Source organism: Babylonia areolata, chromosome 17, assembly GCF_041734735.1.
Source record: "Babylonia areolata isolate BAREFJ2019XMU chromosome 17, ASM4173473v1, whole genome shotgun sequence".
In the NCBI taxonomy this organism is placed as follows: Eukaryota; Metazoa; Mollusca; class Gastropoda; order Neogastropoda; family Buccinidae; genus Babylonia; species Babylonia areolata.
In genome coordinates this window covers 8,099,454-8,126,896 of record NC_134892.1, presented here as the reverse complement: position 1 = coordinate 8,126,896, position 27,443 = coordinate 8,099,454, and the positions used below count along the sequence as shown (strand labels likewise).

At 41.2% G+C, this 27,443-nt stretch overlaps 2 protein-coding genes and 1 long non-coding RNA gene across 4 annotated transcripts in view; 2 read left to right on the top strand and 1 right to left on the bottom strand.

Moving 5' to 3' along the window:
• LOC143291473 (cilia- and flagella-associated protein 91-like) overlaps window positions 1-3,551 on the bottom strand; it is a 30,683-nt gene extending 27,132 nt beyond the window's left edge. Inside the window, exons 1-4 of the mRNA XM_076601353.1 lie at window positions 3,374-3,551; window positions 2,698-2,774; window positions 1,338-1,495; window positions 462-551 (exon numbers count right to left, since the gene is read on the bottom strand). Coding sequence (XP_076457468.1) covers window positions 462-551; window positions 1,338-1,495; window positions 2,698-2,774; window positions 3,374-3,449 — 401 coding nt within the window. The 5' untranslated portion in view covers window positions 3,450-3,551. The remainder of the gene's footprint in view (window positions 1-461; window positions 552-1,337; window positions 1,496-2,697; window positions 2,775-3,373) is intronic.
• LOC143291625 (uncharacterized) overlaps window positions 1-27,443 on the top strand; it is a 276,976-nt gene that overhangs the window by 99,434 nt on the left and 150,099 nt on the right. The gene's annotated exons all lie outside the window — the stretch shown is intronic.
• Window positions 7,830-23,176, top strand: LOC143291472 (uncharacterized). Of its 2 annotated transcripts, XM_076601351.1 has the most exons (6): window positions 7,840-7,957; window positions 10,581-10,757; window positions 12,937-13,089; window positions 13,473-13,682; window positions 14,728-14,833; window positions 19,831-23,176. In XM_076601351.1, the coding sequence occupies exons 2-6, from the start codon at window positions 10,700-10,702 to the stop codon at window positions 19,955-19,957; spliced, it is 654 nt and encodes a 217-aa protein (XP_076457466.1). In that variant the 5' UTR covers window positions 7,840-7,957; window positions 10,581-10,699; the 3' UTR covers window positions 19,958-23,176. The 2 variants fall into 2 exon arrangements, with proteins under 2 accessions (XP_076457467.1, XP_076457466.1); XM_076601352.1 differs by lacking the exon at window positions 10,581-10,757 and having other exon boundaries at window positions 7,830-7,957.

The window sequence follows — 27,443 nt, the reverse complement described above, 5'->3', positions numbered from 1 at the left end:
TGTAAAGAGGAAAGGATTAAGAAGAGGAAAAACACATTTTCTTTCGCTGCACAATGACAATGCAGGAAAGAACAAACAAACAATTACAAATGAAAACAGACAACACACAACTACAACAACAACAAAAAAAGGCGTCATCACACATTCAACAATACTAATGAGAAAGAGAACAAAATAACTGAGATATTATCCAACCACCAACACGTATACTACACACGCATGTATAAGCATATACACACACGTGTGCATATTCATCGACAGTGGCAGTAGGAAAGACGATGCTTACCATCAAAAATATTTGCAGCGGTTGCTTGTTACATGCATGTATAAGCATGCTTAATTATATACATACATACATACATACAATTCATACATACATGTACATTATCTGTATTCATTGACGGCCTCTACAGGTCTAAGGTTACAGATCTTTCGGTGGCAGTACGGAAGAAGACGCTCACCGTCGGAAATACTTGTAGCGGTTGCGGCCAGAGACCTCAGCGTTTTCATACATAACTGGGGGAACAGAGACACTGGGGTCATAGTTGAACCTGCAACACAAGCATCCAGTAGAAGTGTCAAGGGGTTGTTGTTGTTTTCTTTTTCTGTAGCCTGCATGAAACAGCAGATGGCATGCATTCACAGCATGAGTAACTGTACCAGACATAATTTTCAGAATCACACACACACACACACATACACACATGGACACCCATGCCTGCACACACACACACACACACACACACACAAACACACACATATCCACTACCTGCTCCCCCCTCCCCACAAACACACATAGACGTACACTTGTACAAACACATCCACATACACACATTTATACAAACACAGCCACACACCACAAACACAAGCATGTATAAACACTGCCCCCTCCCCCCCCCCACAACCCCCACCCCCACAGCCCCTCTCCCCGGCCTCCCCACCAACATGTGCAAGCACCTACGCGCAAACACATGCGCATACAAACACTACCACCCACAACCCCTTTAAAACACACGCACGTCCAAACACGCACACACATACAAACCCTCACATCTACAAACTACACCTACCCCCCCACACCCCAAAACACACACACATGTACAGACACACCTACCCACCCACCCACACACACACACATACAAACATGCACACTCATCCACCCACAGACACATACAACACACCGTGTATAAACACACCCACATACACACACACCCACACTAATACAAACACACTGGCACTCACACAAACACCCACCCACACCCTCCACACATAAAACTACCCCCCCATCTTCCCCAAACCCCACCATCCTCCCCCAATGGCCCCTAACCCCCACCTACGTGGTATAACGGATGAGCGCCTCTCTCTGCTGGTCGGCATAGCCCCTCCACTGGCGGTTGATGAAGCGGGGGACAGGGTCAGTGGTGTCCAGTCGCACACGGAAGCGCGGGTGATGCCGCAGCTCACTGAACATGGTCTGATACACCGGCTCTTTTTTCTGCACACAGCCCCCCATGCCCCACCCCACCCACCCATCCACACACACACACACACACACACACACACACACACACAGATACACATCATGTACAACATGCATGAATCCATGAAGGAAATATCCCTATGTACACAAGAGCCAAACACCTACCATAGACAGACCTTATGACTTGTAAGAATTATGTCTGTGTTAGCAAAGTGATTTTGTAATAACCTTCAATGAACACCAAAGGCAGACCTTACAACCTGTAATTTGCTGACATAATCGTCAAAATATAACTAAGTAATAAAATAAACATGAAGCATCACCAACAAAGAACTAAGAACCTCTGTATTGTGGATTTATAGTGCTTAAAACAGAACTTAAGAATTCCATATTGCTGGTTTATAGATCAACATTAACGAATGACAAATGATAACAAATTTGATTTATGAACTGATGAAGGAAGTGGAATAAGTAAACATGCTTCTTTACATCTAACTCTCAGGGCAAAAAAAAGAAAAAGAAAAACAAATTCAAAGTAATCACACAAAAAAACAACAGGAACGATCATGATATAACTTAAAAATTTTTTTTTTTTTTTTAAAGATCATTTACCAGAACTACCAAAGACAGAACTGTATCTCATGATGAATTGACAATAACTAACAGTCAACATCAACAAACACCTGCTGAGACAAAACTCATAACTTGCATACTGCCTTGTGATAAAAGACAATTACTACTATACTTTCTGTAGGAATAATAATTAAGCATCGACTATCACCAAGGACAGAACCGCAATCTGCTGATGAACTAAGAACCACTAACAACCAACACTAAAAAAACAGGCACCTGCAGAGACAAAAACTTAATACATGCAGGTTGCCTTTTGACAATGACAATTATAATAGTAATAGCAAGAATAAATAAACATCAGCCATCAGGGATGGGGGAGTGTTGAGTTTTATCTTTTTTGTGCCTTTCTCATTTTTTTCTTATAAATATGTATGTATATGAACTTTTTTTTCTATAAATAAGTATGTATGTTAATTGTCTGTATGTTATCAGATTGGAAATAATAAAATTGTTTAAAAAAGAAAAAAAAAGAACAATCGCCAGATACAGAAGTATATAGTATTGCAGTAGTGAAGGGTCCCACAGTACACAATCATCAACAACAATCAATGAACAGAACTCATAGCTGAACTGTCATGACTTACGACCCGCACGCTGCTGGTGTGAGCCTGGAAGGTGGCCCGGGCATGGTCACGTTCGGAGGATAAGGAGAACAGCTTGTCTGCCACAGAGAGCAGCAGTATGATGATGATGATATGATGATGATGATGACAAAAATGATAGATAATGACAAAAACAAAAACAAATCAATAATGAATGAATAAATCAGTAATAATAATAATGATATAATAATAATGAGAAGAAGAAGAAAATGAAGAAGAAAGAAGAAGAAGAAGAATAGTAGTAATAATAATAAATCATTCTTATAATACTAATAGTGCATATCACAACTTGGTCAGCTAATTGTAACATAAATGCACAAGTTTACTGGTCACACAATGAGGTATAAAATCTGCCCTGAAAACAAACATAATGACAGAAAGAAGAAGAAGAAGAAGACAAAGAGAGAAAATTCTCGATGGCTGGGCATTCAGATATGGTCTACCCATTTAGAGGTGTGTGCACAGTGTTTGTCATGTCTGTTCACATTAAAATACTTAGGAACATTAAATGATAATATGAATTGCTGAACATGACATTTATGCATTTTCGCCAGACCACTATCATTAATAATTTTGATCCGTTCCCGGGTAATAAACAAGTGAATATTCGCAGAGTGGATATCTACAGGCTGTCGAAAAAACTGTGTCAGTCACTCACCATACAAATAATCGTGCGTTCGGGATGGCTGCGCTGGTGGCCCAGCCCTCCGAAGTGTCTGCGTCTGGGTGGACATGTTGACAGTATGATAACCGTCAGCCCCACTCACATATCATACACGATGTTAGTTCGGGTCCAGCGTTTCACACGAAGGACACAGACATAGCTCCAAGCACAGTGTTTGTGTCAAGTCAAAATGGCGGCCACCTTAACGACCGCGCATACTCTCGAACCCTACGGAAGTGGTTTGTTCAAAATCGTAGTTTCTGACTGTTAGGACTTCTTTGTTGAGTTTTTAGGGGAATAAATTGACATAAATACAATCAGTGGGTGGCGGCCATTGTGTGTTGCGTCTATGCAGGCGAAGCTATATATATATAGACCCTTCATCTACAGACGAAATATATAGTAGTGGGTCAAGGTCAGTGGGAGTGTGTCGATACTCTCCCGTGTCGATGCTCCCCCGTGTCAATACTCACCTCCCCCGTGTGTGTGTGTGTGTGTGTGTGTGTGTGTGTGTGTGGTTGTTGTTGTTGCTGCTGCTGCTGTCTTCTTCTTCTTCTTCAGTTTAGAGTCTTTTAACCATAAGTGTTATTTGACAAAGATAGCGGAAAAAGACGGTTACTGATGACGGAAAAGTAACTGTTCACGCAGTGAGTGTGTGTGTGTGTGTGTGTGTGTGTGTGTGTGTGTGTGTGTGTGTTAGATAACTTATAATTGGTGAAATTTTATGTAAAAAATGAGATTTCAATATAACATCCTTAGAAGGAAATACTAATGAGTAATCAACAATTAAAGATTTGAATCGGTATGATTAGGCAATGATAAGCAATATCAAGTAACTTGATGTGATTTGCAATATATAAACAGGGGGAAAATATATTGATTTATTTGTTTGATTTACAGTTTAAGACATATATTGTTTGGGGTCCGGGTGGGGTTATGCGTATTTGTACTGCATGGATTGTTCACGTTTTCAATTTTATTTATTGATTGTTTTCACACACACACACACTCACACTGACACAAACCACTCACTCACTCACTACTGTACCTCTCTTTCTCTGCAGACTTAGTTTTACTTATGCATGTCAAGATTTAGTAAACAAAGCAACTGAAGCGGCCGAGCTGTTCTAGTTATACTTCGTGTTATGATATAGATTAGATTGTAGCTCGTACACAATATTTGCAAAGTACAGCCTATTTTACAATATGGTGCAGAAATATGGGCGTTTGAGAATGGTGTTGAAACTGAATTGAAAAATTGCACTTGTTTGCAATGAAACGCTTCTGGAATGTTGATAGGCGAACGCCTAACGATTTTATTTATGGTGAACTAGGCAGATACCCAATATATTTGAATTCATATGTAAAGCGTACAAGTTACTGGCTAAAATCAACTAGAATGGGTTCAGTTTATAATAGATTACCACATAAGGCTTACAGGATGTTCAAGTATGATCATTTTAGACGTTAACGCGGAAAAAAGAATTGGGCTACAAGTATACGAAAATGCCAGTGTTTGTGCTCTTATGGATTTTCTTACGTCTGGGATAATCAGGGTGTTGAAAATGTTTCATGGTTTATAAAATGTTTTAAACAAAGAATTGTTATAACTGATTGTTTGCAGATGGCAAGACTGGCATAATCACATTCAGGATAGCCGTGACAGATTCAGTCAGTATTGAATATTGGATCTTTAAACTGACAAATAATATGGAGCCATACATTCAGACTGAAATGAACATTTATGTGAAGTGTGCTTTGACCAAATTTAGGTTTGGTGTGTCAGACATTCACGCCAGCCATCATGTGTAACACTGAGCTTGAGTAACCAATCTCTCTCTCTCTCTCTCTCTCTCTCTCTCTCTCTTGTCCAGTTTATATCTTAGTTTTCAACTACAACGGAATTGCCAGCTCAGTTAGACGAAGACTCGGAGAGAGAGGGAGAGGCGTTCACTGAAAAAAACTGGTGCGTCCCCGCCGGCGGCAGGCGATGGCCTACAGCACTGAAGATAGTGGCCTGCTTGCGCGCGCCCGGCCTCTCTTCTTCCCCTCCTAACTTTATTGAGCACGAAGATGAAGGCTGCTGTACACTGCAGGTCATCGATCCACACAGCCGTCAGTAGAGCTTCCGCGGTGTCACTGGAGTTGGGTCGGGCCAGTACCTTTATTAGCACCTCATGGAGGGTGCAGGACTGCAGCAGATGTTCTAGCTGTTGCCTGGCTGTCAGTCCCACAGCCGGGGACTGACACTGTAGTTGTGCCGCCGGGATCAGTTGAAATGGCATAATCACATCCATGCACACATAACCCCGAAGTGTCTAATATCGAAAACAATGTTTAAATAAACCCCACGATATGGAAGAAAATTAAGGATATGAAAAATGCGTTATCTTTTCATGAATATCCTATCATTAAAAGGTAATGGTAAAAATTTCCCTACTTGCTTGCTTGCTCTTGCTCAGGCCCATAACACAAAGGAGTCGTTGGGGGAAACCTGAGGACCGCAGACGCAACCTCCCTTCTCCATCTGTCTCTGTCAGCAGCCGCCGGCAGCAACTCACGAGTGGAGTCCGGTCCATTGTTTGATGTTCTCATGCCAGTTCTTCTGCTGTCTTCCTCTTCTTCTCCCGCCCTCGATGGTGCCTTGCATGCTTGTTTTGGACAGACTGGTGTGTCGAGTGTTGTTCCCAAACCATATCAGCTTGCGTTTCTTCACAGTTGAAAGGAGAGGTTCCTGAGGTCCAGCAAGGTTCTTAATTCTGCTCCGTACATATTCATTGGTCCTGTGCTCGATCCAGGAAACTAGTTTGAAGGAGCTTCCTCAGGCATTTCTTCTCGAAGGCCTGGATCTTCCTTTCAGTTTCGGCCGTCAGTGTCCATGCCTCGCAACCGGCATACAGTACAATGGAGACCACCAGGGCTTTGTAGAGTTTGAATTTTGTGGAGAATCGGATGTTACTTTTCCACACCTGACTCTGTTCAGTTTGGAGTTTCCCTACCTCTTCAGAAAAAGCGGAAACGTTTGCAGACATGTTTGCAACAATACATTCAGTAATGATAGACTAACACCCGAACATCTTGCAATCAGAATTGATAGTGAGTCGAATGAACAATATAATGAGCCGAATGAACAATATAAGTATAAAGAACCAGCTCCTAATAATGACACATTCATAAATGCTCCACTGAAGATGCAATTGTGTCATTTGGAAATAAAAAAAAGTAGCTGTAGGCTGTAATGGTGTTTCGTACACCATGATCAGTCATCAGTCTTCCTAAAGAATGGTGCAAGCTCCTTCATACGCTTTTTGCGAAATGTAGGATCGAAACAGGTGAACAAGGAGGACGGACAAGTCACGGGTCCTTGCTTCCAAGAACTACGTCAGTACAGTAAAATGCTCTATCACAGACCCAAGTGAAAGACCTTGCGCCATTAATCGGTGTTGATGTGTCTACAGCTGGACTCGAGTGAAAGACCCCTGTTTTAGGTTCAGTTCTCGCGTGCATGTATTTGCTCTAAAGAACATCTTTATGACCTCTGGGACTATACTGAGTTGTCAAACTGATCTGGATATAAATATATTTAAGTTTAATCATGTTATTGATATACCTTTTTTTTTCTTTTTTTTGGGGGTGGGGGGTCGGGGGGTGGGTGCGGGGGGTTATTATATCAAAAAGAAGGAAAAGAAAAGAAAAAGAAAGAAGCCAGTTTTCATTGCTTAGTATTGTCTTCAAAGGAAGGTGGATGTCACATGATAAAAAAAGCACATAAATATGATTGAAGGTGTTCAACTGACGCAGATTTACCAAGTGTATAACTAGTAATACTAATACCGAGTACACGAGATCTTAGTTATGAGGAGCGCCTGGTTTAAAAAAAAATATATGCCTAGCCTAGAGTTTAGAATATTAAGAGATGATCTCATTGAAGTATACAAGATCAGGCACAATATTTATGATCCTTGCACCACCTCTTCCTTGTTTACTATGGCTAGCTACGATAAAACTCCGCCGGAGGGCACAACTTCAAAATAAACAAAACTAATATCGTAACTAACCAGTTCCGCAAGTTTTTTTTTTACTAACCGTATCATAAATCTGTGGAATAACCTTTCCTATGTCACCATTACATCAACGCACCATCGGTAAACGTCTTCAAAAATCACATTGACAAAAAGTTTAAGGACCATGTATTTTCCACAGAGTTAAATCTTTATTGAGCTGTAGATAAATGTAGTATACACTATGCCTGATTTAAACAATGGTCTGTTCACAACAAGTGATCCAAAAGCACATAAATGGACATTGATTATGAGGGCAAAAGGCTTTTAGCTAAACATTTCTGTGATTCTGTGATAAGTTATAGCTCATGATAAGTCATAGCAGACGATACAAGGGAGATGATAAATCTGACACTCTTCACCTTTGAAGTCAATTTCTGTCCTCTGGCATTGGAGATGGATGGACATGCGGGTTATTGTCCCATCACTTTTTGAGCTACTGATACTGATTTGTGGTCTTTTCTGTTTATTTTTGTTTTCACACGTGAAGACCGGGCGGGAGTTAGACTTCGTTTAGGTATGTAACTGTTACTGCGAACGATCTAGTCGAAGCGATCGATGCCCAACGCCGGTCTTTTTTCAACGATTGAAGGGCTACATGTGACCGGGCAAATCTAATTGTGAATGATGGGTTTTGGGTACATGTGGGCAATTAAAACAGAAGCAGGTTTTGAACTCATTAGACATAACAGAACATCGCACCAGAGTGTTGTATTGTTGGTTTTGATCACATATGTACATGCAAAAAGACACATTTAAACACACGCTCATCCCACGTAGCTGAGAGAAAAAGCATATCTAACCTTCGTAAGACCACTGTTAGAATACTCCAGCTCAGTTTGGGACCCACACAAGACAGGATGCATAAAGAAATTAGAGAACATCCAAAGAAGAGCAGCTCGTTTCGTCCTCAACCGCTACCACCGGCGTGCAAGTGTAACAGACATGCTTGAAAAGCTCAAGTGGCCGCCCCTCCTGAAACGACGTCAAGCAGCAAGGGTCACAATGTTGTATAAAATACACAACGACCTGGTGCAAGTCAACAAAAGCGTCCTCCAAAAACCAGTTACGAGAGACAGAAGATCACATGACCAACAGTTCCAACGGCTTGCGAATCATAAACAGCAGTATCGGCTCTTTTCTTTCTTTCCACATGCCATTCGTGAGTGGAATGAACTCCCAGCAAACACTGTTGAGGCAGACTCCCCCAGCAGCTTCAAAAGCAGAGTCACCTCTCACCTCAAGGTTGCCACTCTTGACAGTCTCGCTGCTGCGAAACTCCAAGAGTAGGCGAAACCACAGGATAAATTACAGCAATTGTCGGATATGAATGTGAGAGTGAATATTTAGGTAAGTAGTGGGTAGGGGGAGTGCTGGAGGGAGGGCGCTGCGGCGGGGTGTGCCAGGGGCCATCAATAGGATGCCTGCCTGTCACTTCTCGCCCCCTCTGATCCAGTTAGTGGACAGGAGGGAGAGTGTGAATGTGATTGGAGTAAACTTTTTTTTTTGTTTTTTTTTTTTTGCTGCAACCGGTCTGCGGAAATCCCCCCCAAAATGTAGCAAAATAATCAACGAGTTGATTGTGGCTACACAACAGAAGAAGACAGAAGAAGAAGAAGACGTATCACACAAACGGCCGCACTGCTGCTAGCCGCAAGTGACAAACCCTTTTGAGAGCGTGCAGTTGTGCGGCATCGTTCGCAAATAGACTCACGTCAAAATATCCTATGGTCTGAAACTCTGATTGCAAACAACACATTAGGAAATTCCTGTCAAACCGATGTTCTGATCTGTCACCTACATGCTTTCTTAAATTCTCCCAGCACTGGAAATGCGCAAATCATTTAACATACCCAATCAAATCAGCCATTAAACCGTGTCAAAAGTTAAAGAACTACTACTGGTTTTCCTTGATTTCAGGATTTTGAGAGCACGTTTGTGTACTTGGTTGGCAGTAGTGCACGAAGAGGAGAAAGAGCGAGGAAATAGATGGAAATAGCGGATGTTTGACTGAGTTTTGGAAATACCAGAACAAGGTCTATGCAGACGTGAAATGTGTGTGGTGTCAACACTCCGAAGTGGGGCATTACATGAATCGTTCTCAATTACACACTGTTCGTGATTAGACATTCCTACCCAAATGTTATGCAATTGATGCTATAGTTATTATTATGATGTACATTGTTTGTTGTATGATATAGCATGGGTATTGTGGAGGTTTGAAGTGCCTATTTTAACATGTTTGAAAAATTGGAGGAATGTCCAGCCACTTTGAATGCATATACTGATATAGGGTCAGTTTATTAACATGTGTATCATTTTTGTTGTGGAATTTCATTCCATATAATATATATGCTAGTAAATCTCTTACTGAAACTGGGATACTCACCAGTGTTAGTATTTCAACATTAATACATTGTACTGTGGGCATGGGACATATTTTCTACATAATTTGATGCAATCATTCATTCACACACACACACACACACACACACACACACACATTTCATCCCCTCCACTGCACTGTGTGACTGATGGAGTTAATGTTCATGCCTTGTAGTTGTACCATATTGTCAGTGGTTTGTGTTTTGGTTGATAGAGTATCAAAAACATTTTTGAAATCTTCATTTCTGACAACAAATGAATAGTTTGCTAAGGTACATGCATAGGAAAGGAAAAAGTGACAACATAGATGATACATTTGGTAGAAATAAACATAAAGAAAGAACTAAAAAAATGTGATGAATCCATAACTTATCAAAAAGTAATTGGATATGAGAGGAAACAGCCATTCCACCAAAATTATAACAGTTTTATATGATTTAAAATGAATAGGTTAGAAAAAACAACAACTTACTTTGCTTCAGATGTATGTGTACTTTACTTTAGTACGTTATCAACATTGGTTTTAGACTGTACTTGTGAATTGACAATAAAATATTCTTGTGTCAGACGAATTTGCAATATTATTACATACAAAATATGTCTTAACGTTTAGACTTTACAATTAGAGTAGCTTTTATAAGTTTTACTGTTCAGACTGTGATAATTAAAAAAAAAAAAAAAAAAGCAGTTGTTAGCTGATATACATTTGTTTGCTGATAACACTTTGCAAGTGTCTTCATGCATTACATTTACAGCCTGCTCCTTACCTCACTGCCAACACTAACAGCAAATATCAAGACTGCCAGTCTGAGATAACGAAGAATTTCACTGCCATCCCAATAACTGTAACACTAACAGAGCCCACACTGACAGAATGGTGCTGACTAAATGTCTGCTGCTGACACTGGGCATGATCATCGTACCTTGTTGTGGTCAGTGGAATTTTTATGTGATCTGTGTCATTTTTTGTCACCAAATTTTTTTATAGTGTTGATTGTTATTTTGTATGTTTCAAGGTATCTTTTAATGTGTGTCTGTGTGTATGTGTGTTTTTGTGTGTGTGTGTGTTAAACTGTGTTTTTTTTGGGGGGGAGGGGTGGTTGTTGTTATTGTGGGAAAGGGGAGGGGGCGTGAGTGAATGCTCATACTCACAGTAACAACAGCACAAAATATTTAAGTGAATTGTCAGATGCATAATTCCTTTCCCAGCAATCACACACATGAGTTGTCATTTCCCGCAGCAAACACACACACATATATGTGTGTGTATACATATTAATTATTATTCTGTTATCATGATCAAGGTAAAAAGGATGGTATTTTGTTTTCAGTAACTGCACATTCACTTTCATGCATTTATTATGGGAATGCAAAATGAAAACAGAACAAAAACAGAGCAGTAATTGTTTTGGTAATTTTAGTGGGAATCACACGAGTCTCTTCCTTCACCCCTGAAACTGCCCCTTTGTGGTCAGCTGACAGGTGAGCAACATGCCCGCCTCCCCGCCACCCCCGCCCCCCTTCCCGTCCCCCCCACCTCACCCCCCTCCGTGCCCCTCAACTCTGTGCATGCTTGAGTTTAAGCTAAATATCAGTATTATTTTCTTAGTCATACTTTGAACACTTTATCCCTATCTTATATCAGTCAGTTTATGGCATATGCACACACACACACACACACACACGCACATGCACACACAGATATATATATATATCTGTATTTGTGTGTGTACTGTATGTATATATATAAAATATATATATATATATATATATATATATATATATATATATATATTATAATACATAGAGATCTATACATGTGATGAAACTTCCAATGTAATTTACCTTCTGTTATGTCAAAAAGATTAACAGTACTTAATCATGACTATGTTGGAGATTTGACCTCCATAGGTCCCACATCAGTTGAAAAAGATTGGAAAACACATCACATGACATTTTAATTCTGAAAACCACAAGCTTTAGGACATGCATTGCCTCCCCATAGAAAAATTGTTCTCTAGCAGCTACTACATTAGAATTCACAGAGAAAAGTTTTGGAACACTCCACCAGTTTGGTCTCACATTTTGACTGAGTAACATTCTTTCTCTTTACGTCTGTAGCTGCGGGGGTTTCATGTCTCCTTCCAGTTCCATATGTGCGTATTTGTGCATGTGCGCATGCGTGAGTGCGCATTTGTGTGTGTGTGTGTGTGTGTGTGTGTATGTGTGTGTACTCACATGCTGTTGAACCATCCCTCCTTTTCCAAACTCGCCCCTCCATTCCATCTTTCACGTTCTCACACTCCTCCATTAAACTTGTAATATTACATATCTGCTTCCGAGTCCTTGCTTAATGTTTGCAACATGGATCCATATTCACACACACATGTGTGTGTGTGTGTGTGTGTGTGTGTGTGTGCGTGCGTGCGTGTGTGGAGTGGAGTGGAGTGGAGTGGAGTGGAGTGGTGTGTGTTGGTGGGAGGGTGGGTGTGTGGCAGGGGGTGTGTATGTTTGTGAACTCATAGTTGTATGTTTTTGTGATGGGCACTAAGGAAACTGGGGGGCACTGTGGAGGGATAGCGTTGAAAAGATTTAAAGTGCATGTGGCATGTTTAACAACAATCATCTTCATCCTGTGGAACAGGCGCTTGAATTTATTTTTAACTTAAGATTACTTTGAAATTGTAAGAGCATGTGGCATGTGTAGAAACTATTTTATCATCTTCATCCTGTGGAACAGGCACTTGATTTTATTTTCAAATTCAAAGATTAATTCAAACTGCTGTGTGTGTGTTTGTGTGTGCACATATGACTACTAGTAGTGCTACTGTTATAGTCTGTCCACTGTTATTCTAGATTTTGATAAAGTCATAATTTTGATTTTAACTACCTTTTAAAGTGCCTGTATTATATCTTATGTGATTTTTACTTATCCTCATAAATGCGAATGGTGCAGGGTGAGAGCGACATTATTTCTGAACACCCATCTCTCTGTGTTCAATGCAGTAAAGCTGAAAATTTTAGACAATTGTAACTTGTTTGTTTTATCAGTTGTATGTATATAAATGTATACATGAATGTCACACACACACGTATGCTTCTGCATTTCAGAGTCACAGGTAGTGACGTGCAATATGCCCTCAGCGGTGAAAGGTCAGACAGCAGAGTTGACCTGTGACTTTCGGGCCAACATGCAGGATGAGGGTCAGCGGAAGCAAATTGTAATATCACGTCTGACTAACACAAGCCGCAGTGGGGAGGAAGGTGCGTTGAAGGTAGAAGTGGTTAGGGCTTGAGATGATAACAGGTTAGACTTGTTTTACAAACTCAGTCATTAAGAGGGTTCATTTTCATTGTGATTGTTGTGTAATATTCTATACCATATATGGTTTTTGATGGGTGAAACCCAGATATTGCCAGTTTTCAACAAGTTCACAAATTTTGAAAATCACCATCTGTGTGTGTGTGTGTGTGCATCCGTCTGTTTCTATAAATGTGTGTATATCTATGTACATGCAGGCATGTCTGTATGTACATTATGTCTGTGAATACCAGCTTAAGAGAGATATTTTTGTGTATGTGTACTCTTCAAACATGTTATAATGAAATGAAGAAAAAAGACTTAGATTTCAAAATGATTTGCACAGAATATATAGCGGTGTGCGCTGTGGATGGACACCCTGATTACAAGTGTGACCAGACACTACCCGGCCCGACACGGTTGAACTTCTCCAGCATCACTTGGTACCTGACGGTCGGTCTGTCCTCAGTCAGCCAGGAGGATGAAGGGGAGTACATGTGTGAAGTTTCCGATGTTGCCAGGCCAAAGGCAGAGAAATGCCACTTTGCCCTGGAGAGTGAGTGTTTTTTCTTCCCATTCTTTGTGAGCATTCTCTGCTTCTTAGGCTCATGTGTGTGAGCCAAGTGAGTCTGTGCAATAACTGTTTTAGTTGTCTGTGTTTGTTTGCTGTTTTTGGTTGCATTTGAGTATACTAAATGTGTGTGTTCGTGTTTGTCCTCATGGTAAACTTTAACAAATACTTTTTTTTTTTTTTTTTGGTAATACTTTGCGTGCTTTTGTGTGTGTGTGTGTGCAAGTGTGTCTGTGTGTGTGTGTGTGTGTGTGTCTGTGTGTGACAGTATGTATATTTTGTTTGTTTTGTTTTGTTTTAAATTTTTTTTACAGTATATTATATAGTGTAAAATCTGAATAAAATGATTGAAAAAAAAGGCAAGGACACAACTACACAAGCCCTAAGTCCTTTCATTTAAACACTGTAATGAACAAGGGAAAGGGATGGTCCTTGTGGCAGTCCCATGGAATGCTTATAGGGTGTAGATATTAGATATCCAGTCCAGTCCAGTCTTCAAGGTGTAGAGCGATACTTCGTTCCCAATATACCACAGGAACAGCACTTCAAAGTCTTCTTGCACTTAACTCTGATTCAGTGTAGTATGATAGTCAGTCGTGTCCGACTATGACCTTCAGAACAGCAGAGGAGGCAACTGCTGTCCTGATTATTTGAGATAGAATTTGATAACCATAGAGAGTGTCTTGCACAAGTTACATCCCAACTCTCTCGGCCAAGAGGTTTTCAGGACAGTTGGCTTTGGGATGGTTCCCAAAGGCCATCTAGCCCCTAAGGCTGCAGCACTAAGAGCCAGTGCAGTCTTACCTCCTAGTTTGAGAGTCATGGTCCTTTCACAATGGACTAATGTGTAAATGCCTTTGGATTGCGATGGAGAAACCATTGATCATACAGCTCTCACTTTGCTGTTGGCCTAGCTGTAAGCTTATGTCTATCTGTGATATAAGCTGAGTGTTGGCATGACAGTGGGGGAAAAAAAAATTCACATGTTCTAATTTTTGTCTTGTTTTGATTTGTTTTGTTTCTCTTTTAGCTCCCGAGGAGAAAAACAACACTGTGGGTGTTGTACTGGGCGTGTTGGGAGCGATTGTGGTCGTGGTCATTGCGGCGTGTCTCTGCTACTGTAACCGGGATAAAGTGTAAGTAATTGTAGATGAGATGTGATTGGTTTGAATCTTTTGTCTTGCTGGTGCCAGAGTCACCTCCCCCTGTGGGAGGGTGTTGGTTCTGGAGCCAGGGTCACCTCCCCCTGTGGGGTGTTGGTTCTGGAGCCAGGGTCACCTGCCTCTGTGGGATGGTGTTGGTTCTGGTGCCAGGGTCACCTGCCCCTGTGGGGTGTTGGTTCAGGAGCCAGGGTCACCTCCCCCTGTGGGGTGTTGGTTCTGGTGCCAGGGTCACCTCCCCCTGTGGGGTGTTGGTTCTGGAGCCAGGGTCACCTGCCCCTGTGGGAGGGTGTTGGTTCAGGAGCCAGGGTCACCTCCCCCTGTGGGAGGGTGTTGGTTCAGGAGCCAGGGTCACCTCCCCCTGTGGGAGGGTGTTGGTTCTGGAGCCAGGGTCACCTCCCCCTGTGGGAGGGTGTTGGTTCTGGAGCCAGGGTCACCTCCCCCTGTGGGAGGGTGTTGGTTCTGGAGCCAGGGTCACCTCCCCCTGTGGGGTGTTGGTTCTGGTGCCAGGGTCACCTCCCCCTGTGGGGTGTTGGTTCAGGAGCCAGGGTCACCTCCCCCTGTGGGAGGGTGTTGGTTCTGGAGCCAGGGTCACCTCCCCCCTGTGGGGTGTTGGTTCTGGAGCCAGGGTCACCTGCCCCCTGTGGGAAGGTGTTGGTTCTGGAGCCAGGGTCACCTCCCCCTGTGGGGTGTTGGTTCTGGAGCCAGGGTCACCTCCCCCCTGTGGGGTGTTGGTTCTGGAGCCAGGGTCACCTGCCCCTGTGGGAGGGTGTTGGTTCTGGAGCCAGGGTCACCTCCCTCTGTGGGAGGGTGTTGGTTCTGGTGCCAGGGTCACCTCCCTCTGTGGGAGGGTGTTGGTTCTGGAGCCAGGGTCACCTCCCCTGTGGGGTGTTGGTTCTGGAGCCAGGGTCACCTGCCCTGTGGGAGGGTGTTGGTTCTGGTGCCAGGGTCACCTCCCCTGTGGGGTGTTGGTTCTGAAGCCAGGGTCACCTCCCCCTGTGGGTGTTGGTTCTGGAGCCAGGGTCACCTCCCCCTGTGGGAGGGTGTTGGTTCTGGGCCAGGGTCACCTTCCCCTGTGGGAGGGTGTTGGTTTAGGAGCCAGGGTCACCTGCCCCTGTGGGAGGGTGTTGGTTCTGGAGCCAGGGTCACCTCCCCCTGTGGGTGTGGTCTGGAGCCAGGATCACTGCCTGGCGACGTTTATGGTTTCGGAGTCAGGGATTACTCACCATGTTCGGAGTCCGGGATCATGTGGTGTTTTTGTGCCGGGTCACTGCCCCTGTGGGGTGTTGATTCTGGTGCCAGGGTCACCTGCCCCTGTGGGGTGTTGGTTCTGGTGCCAGGGTCACCTCCCCCCTGTGGGGTGTTGATTCTGGTGCCAGGGTCACCTCCCCCCTGTGGGGTGTTGGTTCTGGTGCCAGGGTCACCTCCCACTGTGGGGTGTTGATTCTGGTGCCAGGGTCACCTGCCCCTGTGGGGTGTTGGTTCTGAAGCCAGGGTCACCTCCCCCTGTGGGAGGGTGTTGGTTCTGGAGCCAGGGTCACCTCCCCCTGTGGGAGGGTGTTGGTTCTGGTGCCAGGGTCACCTTCCCCTGTGGGAGGGTGTTGGTTCTGGAGCCAGGGTCTCCTCCCCCCTGTGGGGTGATGGTCTGGAGCCAGGATCACGGTCTGGCGATCGATTTATGTTTTCGGAGGTCTGGCGATTGATTCACGATTTCGGAGGTCCGGCGATGATGTCTGTTTTTTCCTGGGATTAGTTGTGGTTTTAAGACAGCATGGCATTCAGTTCCTGGTGCAGACTGACACTAACCACACCATCGTCATGTTTGTTGCATGCAAATATTTTATGAAGGGTACTGAATTAACAAGAACAAGTCAGACGTGCGCAATAGCCGAGTGGGTAAAGTGTTGGACTGTCAATCTGAGGGTCCCGGGTTCAAATCACGGTGACGGCGCCTGGCGGGTAAAGGGTGGAGATTTTTACGATCTCCCAGGTCAACATATGTGCAGACCTGCCAGTGCCTGAACCCCCTTCGTGTGTATATGCAAGCAGAAGATCAAATACGCACATTAAAGATCCTGTAATCCATGTCAGCGTTCGGTGGGTTATGGAAACAAGAACATACCCAGCATGCACACCCCCGAAAACAGAGTATGGCTGCGTACATGGCGGGGTAAAAACGGTCATACACGTAAAAGCCCACTCGTGTGAACGCAGAAGAAGAAGCAGAACAAGAACAAGTATGCTGAAAATTCTAGTCGATGGCACTTCTTGGTCAGCCTTTTTGCCTGAGAAGTCTGTCGCTGTGGGGATTGTTCTGCATATGCCAGCTACTTTTGATAGGAAGTAGTATGTCTGGGCGTGGTAAAGTCTGACACCTTGTAGGACCAGTCATTTTGTATATTTGTATTTGTATTACTCTTTTTGTCACAACAGGTTTCTCTGTGCGAAATTCGGGCGGCTGTCCCCAGGGAGAGCGCTTACGTCGCTATACTGACAGCGCCACCCATTTTTTTTTTTTTTTGGGGGGGGGTGTATTTTTTTCTGCCTGCAATTTTATTTGTTCTGCTATCGAAGTGGATTTTTCTACAGAATTTTTTGCCAGGGACAACTGTTTTGTTGCTGTGGGTTCTTTTACGTGTGCTAAATGCATGTTGCACACAGGACCTTGGTTTATTGTCTCGTCCGAATGACTAGCATCCAGACCATCACTCAAGGTCTAGTGGAGTGGGAGAAAATACTGGCGACTGCCTGTGTGATAATTACCATTGTAGGCAGTGCAACTACCTGGTAGCTTCTGGTAGGCTTTTGGGTGTTTTGTCACGGCCAGGTTTCTGACTGGCTAATGATGGGTGTGATAATGGAGTGGTTAAAGCATTGCACTGTCAGTCTGGGGTTCCAGGGTTTGAATCTTAGTAACAGCGCCTGGTGGGTAAAGGGTGGAGATTTTTACGATCTCCCAGGTCAACATATGTGCAGACCTGCTGGTGTCTGAACCCCCTTCGTGTGTATATGCAAGCAGAAGATCAAATACGCACGTTAAAGATCCTGTAATCCATGTCAGCGTTCGGTGGGTTATGGAAGCAAGAACATACCCAGCATGCACACTCCCGAAAACGGAGTATGGCTGCCTACATGGCGGGGTAAAAACGGTCATACACGTAAAAGCCCACTCGTGTGCATACGAGTGAACACAGAAGAAGAAGAAGAAGAAGCTTGTGCCGGAACCCCCTTTGTGTGTATAAGCAAGTAGAAGATCAGATGTGCATGTTAAAGATCCTGTAATCCATGTCGGCGTTTGGTGGATTATGGAAGCAAGAATAAACCCAGCATGCACACCCCTGAAAACGGAGTATGGCTGCCTACTGGGGGGTAAAAACGGTCATACACGTAAAAGCCCACTTGTGTAGATATGAGTGAACGTGGGAGTAGCAGCCCACAAACCAAGAAGAAGACTGGCTAATATCAATTCTAGAGTGGGGCTTGCTTACACATGACAGAAAGTCAAGGACCATTACAGAAAAGATGGGAACCAGTTGAAAGTTTGACATATACAAATGTATACCTGGTTTGAGTTGTTTGGATATCAGTGAAGCATGGATCCAGTGAGGCTAAGATGGTTTTGCACAAACCAGCACAACGTTTCAACAGATATGCACACAATTCAGTTTTTGATGCTGAGCGTGAAAATATAGCCTGGATAAACTTGTGCAGTTTACGCAATGTCATAGTCTACTTGCAGTGATGAGAACAGGGGACATTATAACTTTGACAGATTTTTATTAAAAAAACTGTTATGATTGTAAAACAATGAAATGCTGATCAACGTGGGTTGCTTTAGCAAGATGGAATTGTTTGGTTTCCAGCACACAGCTTTGGGTTTGACAGACTTTCATTTCAGATGGTTAGTGAAAGTGTGTTTTGGATCAGTAGGCCTTTACATCATATATACATGTATACATATCTGTCTGTCTCTGTATATATTTATCTATCTATCTATCTATCTATCTATCTATCTATCTCGAGATGTATATATATATATGTATATTATATATATATAATTACATAGATAGATAGAAATATAGATATAGTAGTATTGGTATGCCGTCCCGACCACTTGTATTTATGGTTTTGTTCTTGTAGTTTTTAAATCACCAGGAATCATACATGAGCCATGAAGGCTTTGCTTTTGTTGTCATTTTTGTGCGTGTATGACCATTCACATTCAATGAAAAATGTTATTTGTTCATTCTTTGCTTCTACAAGACACTGTACATTTTCTTTGATTTTTTTGTTTTTTTGTTTTTTTGTTTTTGTTTTTGCTGGCCCATCATCTGCACCCTTTCAGTGGCATTACTCCCACACCGCTCATTCCGAGTCCCCCCCATACACAGCCACACCTGGGTTCGTCTGTCACAGCCCCAGTGTCAGCAGTCCACAGGGAACCATTGATGTTAGGTCGCCAGTAGGCCACACACCAGGGGAGACCCTGCACTGCTACTGAGTCACTTCGGTGGTGTTCGGTAGTGCCTGTTCCGATTTAACATACTTAGGATACCACATACTAAGCCCCCTACTGACGACAATAATGGCTCAGTTGCGGAGCCAAACTGAGAGAGCGTCTCCTCCAGAGTGGAGACTGCCTCCACGCCCCTCCAACGGCAGTCCCCCATGAATCCACTGATGCTGAAGACCTTGACAATACTCATCCCAAGCAGGAAAGTGAGGGGCGATTGAAACTGGGGTCACTGTGGAAGCAGAGACCCTGTGCATTTTCTGCTGTCCTCATATGAGGATCTATCCCCACTTCCAAGCAGTTCCAGGCTTTACCTAGCTCTCTCTCTCTTTCTCTCTTTCTCTGTCTCTCTCTCTCTCGCCCTCTCTCTCTCTCTCTCTCGCTCTCTCTCTCTCTTCCCAGCTTTTCTCTCACATACTTTCTTTGTGTCAGTCTCACTTCCTTTATCATTTTTGTGCAGGCGAGACTGTTTCAATATGCGGTGTGGAACAGGAGCAACTCGAGTGCCGACAGACAGCAAAAAGTCAGTTGGCAATGGTATTTCATCTACCAAGTATCTAGGCCCTGCGAAGGAAAACAGTCTGTGATAGGAAAAAGGTTGGAAGCCATCAGAGAAGGTGGATGAAGACTTGCGGAGTAACTGTAGCTAACTCATGTAAACGCTTGACCAATGTCATGCCTTGTGGCGTTTGTTTGTGAGTGTGTTTGTATTTCTGTTCCCAGTGACAATTTGCATAGATATTCATCTACCAGTGATTTTAAAATGATTTAAAAACTAAATGAATGGCAATTCACATAGATAATCTTCTGCAAGTAATTTTGAAATGATTTAAAAACTAAACGAATGACAGTTTACATGGATAATCTTCTGCCAGTAGTTTAGAAATGATTTAAAAACTAGATGAATGACAATTTGCATAGATGATCATCTGTCAGTAATCTCGAGGTGATTTAAAAACTAAATGAATGACAATTTGCATAGATAATCTTCTGCCAGTAATTTCGAAATGATATAAAACTAAACGAATGACAATTCACATAGATAATCTTCTGCCAGTAATTTTAAAATGATTTAAAAACTAAATGAATTACAATTTGGATGGATAGTCTTCTGCCAGTAGTTTAGAAATGATTTAAAAACAAGATGAATGACGGTTTGCAAAGATAATCTTCTGCCAGTAATTTTTGAATGATTGGAAAACTAATGACAGTCTTGTGAAGATCATTGACACATTGCTGCACCTTCCTGTGTTTACAGTGATCATCCTTGATGTCATTGTCAGGATCAGAAGCACTGTATACATCAGGGCACAGTTTGTTTGATACCCACCGAACTGTGATACACAACTTTCAATGTTCGCAAACAATATCTAGAAATAAATTCATCTGTAAGTTGCCTGTAAATTTATCCAGTCATGTCCCTTCCCTTATTCTTTACATGTATGCAGTTGAAAGGTAGAAAAACCAGTTTGATGAATCCAGATTTGATGACTGGTTGTGGAAGTGAAATTTATTTTCTTAATGCTTGAACTGTGCCTTATCTTCAGTAAGTTGCCCATAGGCTTATCAAGGGCTGTGTCCCTTCCCTTATTCTTCATACAAAGATGAAAGGTTGTAAATCCAGCTTGATGAAGCGGGTGTGGGCACCGGCGCCATGCTGGGCATAGGGCAGAATGAATCCAGAAGGAATCCAGGTTTCCTCCCACAGATGTGAATTTTTTTTCTTTTTTCTTTTATTTTATTATATTTTTTTATACAGTTTTAAATTTTTTTTTCTCTTATACCTACACATGAACATCTGAATCGTGGATGGGGTTTAAAAAAAAAAATTACAACTTTTGTTTTTCATTTTTGTAATTGTAAAACAATTTAAAAATCAGAACAAAGCCCCCCAAAAAACAAACCAAAACAAAATCAAACAAAAGAAAACCCACTCAGAAAAGTGCTGTGTTTGTTTTTGATAGTGGATTTTGTCAGAGTGTGTGTTAAAGAACTGTTACATGATTATGTCTTGCTGGTGGTAGCGGAACTCAAGCCGCACAGTTATGAAGCACACTGATGATCTGCTTCACTCCATGGAGAATGACCCTTCTCCACTGTATAAGTGAAATGTTGTCATGGTTTTGAGCTAAAGGAAAGAATCTGTACAGCAACATTGCTTGAGCATTAAAAAAATTTTTTTTTTCATCCTTGCTCCCTCATTGCGTTACTGTGAAAGAGTGTGAGAACACTGATACAGGTTTATGATTTTGTTGTGCAGAGTGGTGTAGCATATCTGATTGATTTGGTTCATGCCTAATGCCGCATGTGTACCCGTGCGTGTGTGTAAATTATCTGTTGTCGTTCAGGAATCGCTTTCAGTTGATTGTGGCAAAGTTTTTACCGGTGAACTATTTGAACGAATTTGTTATTTGTTGCTTTTTTGTTTTGTTTTGTTTGTTATTTTTTTTATATGTTTTGTGGACGATGGAAGCTGGTGGTGGGGTGATGTGACAAATCATGACAATCACAGGTCGAGTTGTGTTTTGCACGTGCCCTTTCCCATTTACTGTCCCCATTGGACCATAGATTTTGTGTGTGTAGCTCCCAGTTTTACGTTTTGCTCGTGAACTCATGAAGTCTTGATTGTGCGTTTGTGTCACTGCTTAGCAGAGGTTGGTCTGTCTCTCTCAGGTCAGTGACACTTTTCGAAGCTTTGTGCCTACGGCCTTCTTGGGGAGAAGGTTGTGCCCATTTTTGTTGGGGCTTTGTGCCCAGTTGGCACCCTCAAGTGAGGATTTCTCTTCCTCCGGGTGGCCAAGTTCTGTGTTTCTAAGTTCTGTGTGCTCCAGCCAAGCAGGCAGGAGTACGTCTTGGCAATACCCGGTTGGCAGTTTGCAGTATACTCTTCCTGTGCCATTTTACCTTCAACCTGTGGTGGCTGGGTAGCGTTGGTGCTCCAGTTGTCAGCTGACTGCTGTCGTCCTGCTGCTCTCTTCTCATCACTATCATTGTTCATGCACCAAGCAACATAGTCTTTGTTTTCTCCAGTCTTTGCTGTCCAAGTCATCGTTTTGCTCTTGCCATATTTTCTTTTGTTGCAAACGGCTTCATTTTGTACTTGTAGAATCCTTTTTTTCTGAATATTTGTTTCTAGCCTTTGTCATGTTTTTTATTCATCTTTTTTTTTTTTTTTAAGTTTGGGGAAAATCAAAGATGTGATAAGTTGTTTCATGGAAAGTTGTTCAGACAGACGTGAAAAGTTGTTTCATGGCAAGACGCGAAATGTTTCTTGGATTGGAAAGTTGTTGAAAGAAAGACGTGAAATGTTGTTCCTTGGAAAGTTGTTGAAAGAAAGACGTGAAATGTTGTTCCTTGGAAAGTTGTTGAAAGAAAGACATGAAATGTTGTTCCTTGGAAAGTTGTTGAAAGAAAGACGTGAAATGTTGTTCCTTGGAAAGTTGTTGAAAGATAGACGTGAAATGTTGTTCCTTGGAAAGTTGTTGAAAGATAGACATGAAATGTTGTTCCTTGGAAAGTTGTTGAAAGATAGACATGAAATGTTGTTCCTTGGAAAGTTGTTGAAAGATAGGCATGTAAACTTCTTTCTGTGAAACTGCATGTTTGGTGCATTTCTGTTATGCATGTGTGGGTGTATGTGTGAATGTGTGTCTTCATGTTTTACATTTATTCGCTTATTTATCACCATTGTTGTCTTATTTATTTATTTATTTATATTTTATTATTATCATTTTATTAGTATTACTAATATTATTACTACTACCTTTTTCTATACTATAATTATTATTTATTTATTTATTTATTTATGCAAGCTTATCTATTATTTATTCCCCCGTTTTTTTTTGTTTTTTTTTTTTTCCAAGGCCTGACTAAGCGCGTTGGGTTACGCTGCTGGTCAGGCATCTGCTTGGCTTGGCAGATGTGGTGTAGCGTATATGGTTTTGTCCAAACGCAGTGACGCCTCCTTGAGCTACTGAAACTGAAACTGAAACATGGAAAGCTGTTCAGATGGGCGTGAAAAGTTGTTTCTTGGAAAGTTGTTCAGACAGGCGTGAAGAGTTGTTTCTTTGGAAAGTTGTTCAGACTCCTGTTCCCCACGACTGCCTCTTGTCTTTCCACTTTCTGTCTGCACCGCAGTCTCTTCATTTCTTTACCCTTCAGCCCATTCTGTTTGCATCCCTCCCTGTTTGTTTGTTCGTTCAGTCTCTCTCTCTCTCTCTGTCTCTGTCTCTGAATTGTCGGCGCTTGTAAATAAACGGTTCTTTTCATTTTTATTATGGAATGTCAATGGTTTGTTCTCTAAAATCAGAGATTGTGATTTTCTTTCATTTATTTGTGCATTTGACTTCGTATGTTTAGTTGAAACCTTTATGGATAACTGTGACTCTGACATATTTGTCGGTTACAAAGTTTTTTGTAAATCTGCAATCAAACTTTCAAAACAAGGGAAAACGTTCTGGCGGTGTTTTATGTTTAGTAAGAAATAGATTTGTTCCATTTATAAAAGTACTTGACGTTGAATATACTAATTTTTGTGTGATTCTTATTGACAAAAAATTGTTTGGAACACCTAAAGATGTACTTTATGTTTGCACTTACGTTCCACCAGAAGGGTCTCCTTTTTATACCTATTTTGACTATGATAATGGTATACATTTACTTGAAGAATATTTGACTGATATTTTGTTGAATTATCATGCATATATTGTTCTTTGTGGAGATCTGAATAGCAGGACATCAAACATTTCTCATGATTACTTAGAAAATTCTGTCCTTGACGTGCAACATAAGAGTCAATCACTTAATGCTAAACGCTCTTCGGAAGACCATACTCTGAATAATTATGGGAAAGAACTGCTCAGCATGTGCACTACTTTAAGTTTAACTATTTTGAATGGAATATGTAATGGCGACCTTGAAGATCGCTCCACATATATTTCTGATACAGGGAGTAGTGTTGTTGATTACTTTATTTTTTCAAATGAGCTTTTTTCCATTGTGTGTGATGCATGTATGCTGAATGTTTGCGAACGGATAGAATCTGATCATATGCCTGTTACTGCAAGTGTTACTTTTCCTAATGAAAATATATGTGATACAGTATGTAGTGATCAAATTTTGGAGAAGTTTGTATGGAATGATAGCAATACTCATATATTTAATGATCTTTTACGCACAGAAGGAATAAGTACTGAAATTGATAAGGCGATAGATTTAATTGATGTTGATGTTAACGAAGCTCTTGTCAAGTTTAATGAATGTGTGAGAGAATGTCCTGACTGCATGAAGAAACGTATCTATATTGGTAATAACAGAAAGTTTAATAATTGGTTCTATCAAGAGTGTAAGATTGAAAAAAGAAAAGTAAGAAGACTATTAGCGAAATGCAGACGTTCTTTGGATGGGAATGTTTGCCATGAATATAATCAAGTCAAACGTGAATACAAAAAAATGTTGAAAAGAAAAAAGAAACAGTTTAACGATGCATTGTTAGATCAACTTGTCACATCTGTACAGAACCAGAAAGAGTTCTGGGAAGCTGTTCACAAAACCTCATTTAAAAGAAAACAACCAAGAAATGACATCAGTATCGACACATGGTTTCATCACTTTAAATCGTTGTTAGAAAAAGATACAGCTAGTGGTAATGTAAATGGGGATGTTCAGTATGTTGAGTCTAATGACTATATGAACCGTCTAATTTGTAGGGAGGAAGTATTATATTCAATGAGGAAATTGAAAAATCGTAAAAGAAATCGTTGAAGAAATTTCTAGGCGTAGATCTGCGTACACCTAATGATCTTGTTTATGGTGAAACAAATAGACATCCGATATATATTAACTCTGCTATACAGTGTATACGTTATTGGCAAATGGAAGATTATAGAATACCTTATAGAGCTTACAAAATGTTGTATGAGTTAGATATTAGGGGAAAGAGAAATCGGGTCACAGATGTACATATTTAGATAAGGATTTGGTGATGTATGGTTGAATCAAGATGTTGGTAGTATAAATCAGTTTGTAAGACTTTTCCGGCAATGCTTGATTGATTGTAGATGGCAGGACTGGAATTAACATATTCAAAATAGTGAAAGATTTAGTTTGTATAGAACTTTTGGACATACGCATGATGTTAAACAGTACTTGGTATGTAACATGGACATGTATTTGAAGTATGTAACAACAAGATTTAGGTTAGGCATGTCAGATTTAGCTACACATTACTGTAGATACAGAGATACAGAGATTTTACTGACAATGATTTAATTTGCCCACAATGTAAAGAAGACAAAGAAGATGAAGTACATTTTGTTTTTCGTTGTCCAGCTCTTTGTAGAATTAGAGAAAAATATATACCACCTAAGTACTATCGACAGCCATGTTTATTCAAGCTGAGTTTATTATTGTCATCCACGAGACTTGCTGATATATGGAATCTGGCATTGTTTTTACACCAGGCATTAAATTTTAAATTTCGGGATATCGTGACATCTTAAGATGCTGTACTTAATTGCAACGTTTATGTAATATGTGTACTTATTATGGTTGGTTATATATTTTCATTTTGTTTGCTATTACTTATATTGTCACTTACCCCTTCATAAGGGGCCTAGGCCTATTGATGAATAAATAACCTGAATCTAAATCTGTCTCTGTCTCTCTATCAATTTTCCTCTCTTTTTTTCTTTTCTTTTTTTCATTTTTTCATTTTTTTTTTTTGGTTTCTAAATGAACTTGCAGTAGAAGTCATCAGTGAATGAACAATTGTAGAGATGGTGCCATGTTTTCACTGGATGCATTTGAGTTATTTATTCTTTTGTTAGCTGATGACAGATGATATTATTTTTGATTTCAGAGACTGAACTTGACAGGTTTACAAACACAGTGGACTAGTCTATAGTGTGCAGCTGCATCTCTGCAGTTAAAAATCAGTAATGCTCAAAAGCACCCTTGCAGTATTTTGGAAGGGTGGATATTTATTAAGTGTGAGAGAAAGTTGGTTTCATGATGGTGATGCAGTGCCTGTTGTCAATACTTATACAAATATTTTGGGGATTTGTTGCTGCATGCAGGGAACTCGCAAGTAAAGCAACAGATTTTTTTTTTGGTCTGTGCCATGAAAAGGTTAAATGCTTTGAACAGTTATTCATTCCACTAGTGTATTAAGATGTTTGATTGTCAGTTACAGCCAATAGTTGAATATGGATCTGAGATATGGGGACTGGATACTGTTTTACATTTTGAATCTGTCCATTTATTGGCTTTAAAGAAATCTGTAGGAGTAGATCTGCAAACACCAAAATGACTTAATCTGTGGTGAAACAAATCGCCATCCACAAAACGTAAACTTTTCTGTGAATCGTATTCAATATTGGCTGTTTGATACTGACTGTTGCAAATGGAGGATGACAGAATACCATATAGAGCCTTTAAAAAGTTACATGATTAAGATAGTAAGGTAAAGAAAATCAACTCGGCATTTGAGTTTTATTTATGGCTTTTATGTATTCATATTGAATGGATGTGAGAGTGTGATTATTGCATGTGTACATGAGATTTACATTAACGTCACATTTTATCTAAGCCTTACTCATATTGAATGGCTGTGAGACTGTGATTATTGCATATCTATGGCTGTGAATGTAGCATTTAAGCATTCCATGTCTTTCATTCTTGTATGATTTCATATTGATTTAGTGTGGTTCTCATGTATTGTTTGTCTAGATGATAAAAATTATTCTGTATTGTGTATTGTTTGTTCTGCTTCTTCTTCTTCTTCTGCGTTCACTCGTATGCGCACGAGTGGGCTTTTATGTGTATGACCGTTTTTACCCCGCCATGTAGGCAACCATACTCCGTTTTCGAGGGTGTGCATGCTGGGTATGTTCTTGTTTCCATAACCCACTGAACGCTGACATGGATTACAGGATCTTTAACGTGCGTATTTGATCTTATGCTTGTGTATACACACGAAGGGGGTTCAGGCACTGGCAGGTCTGCACATATGTTGACCTGGGAGATCGTAAAAATCTCCACCCTTTACCCACCAGGCGCCGTCACCGTGATTCG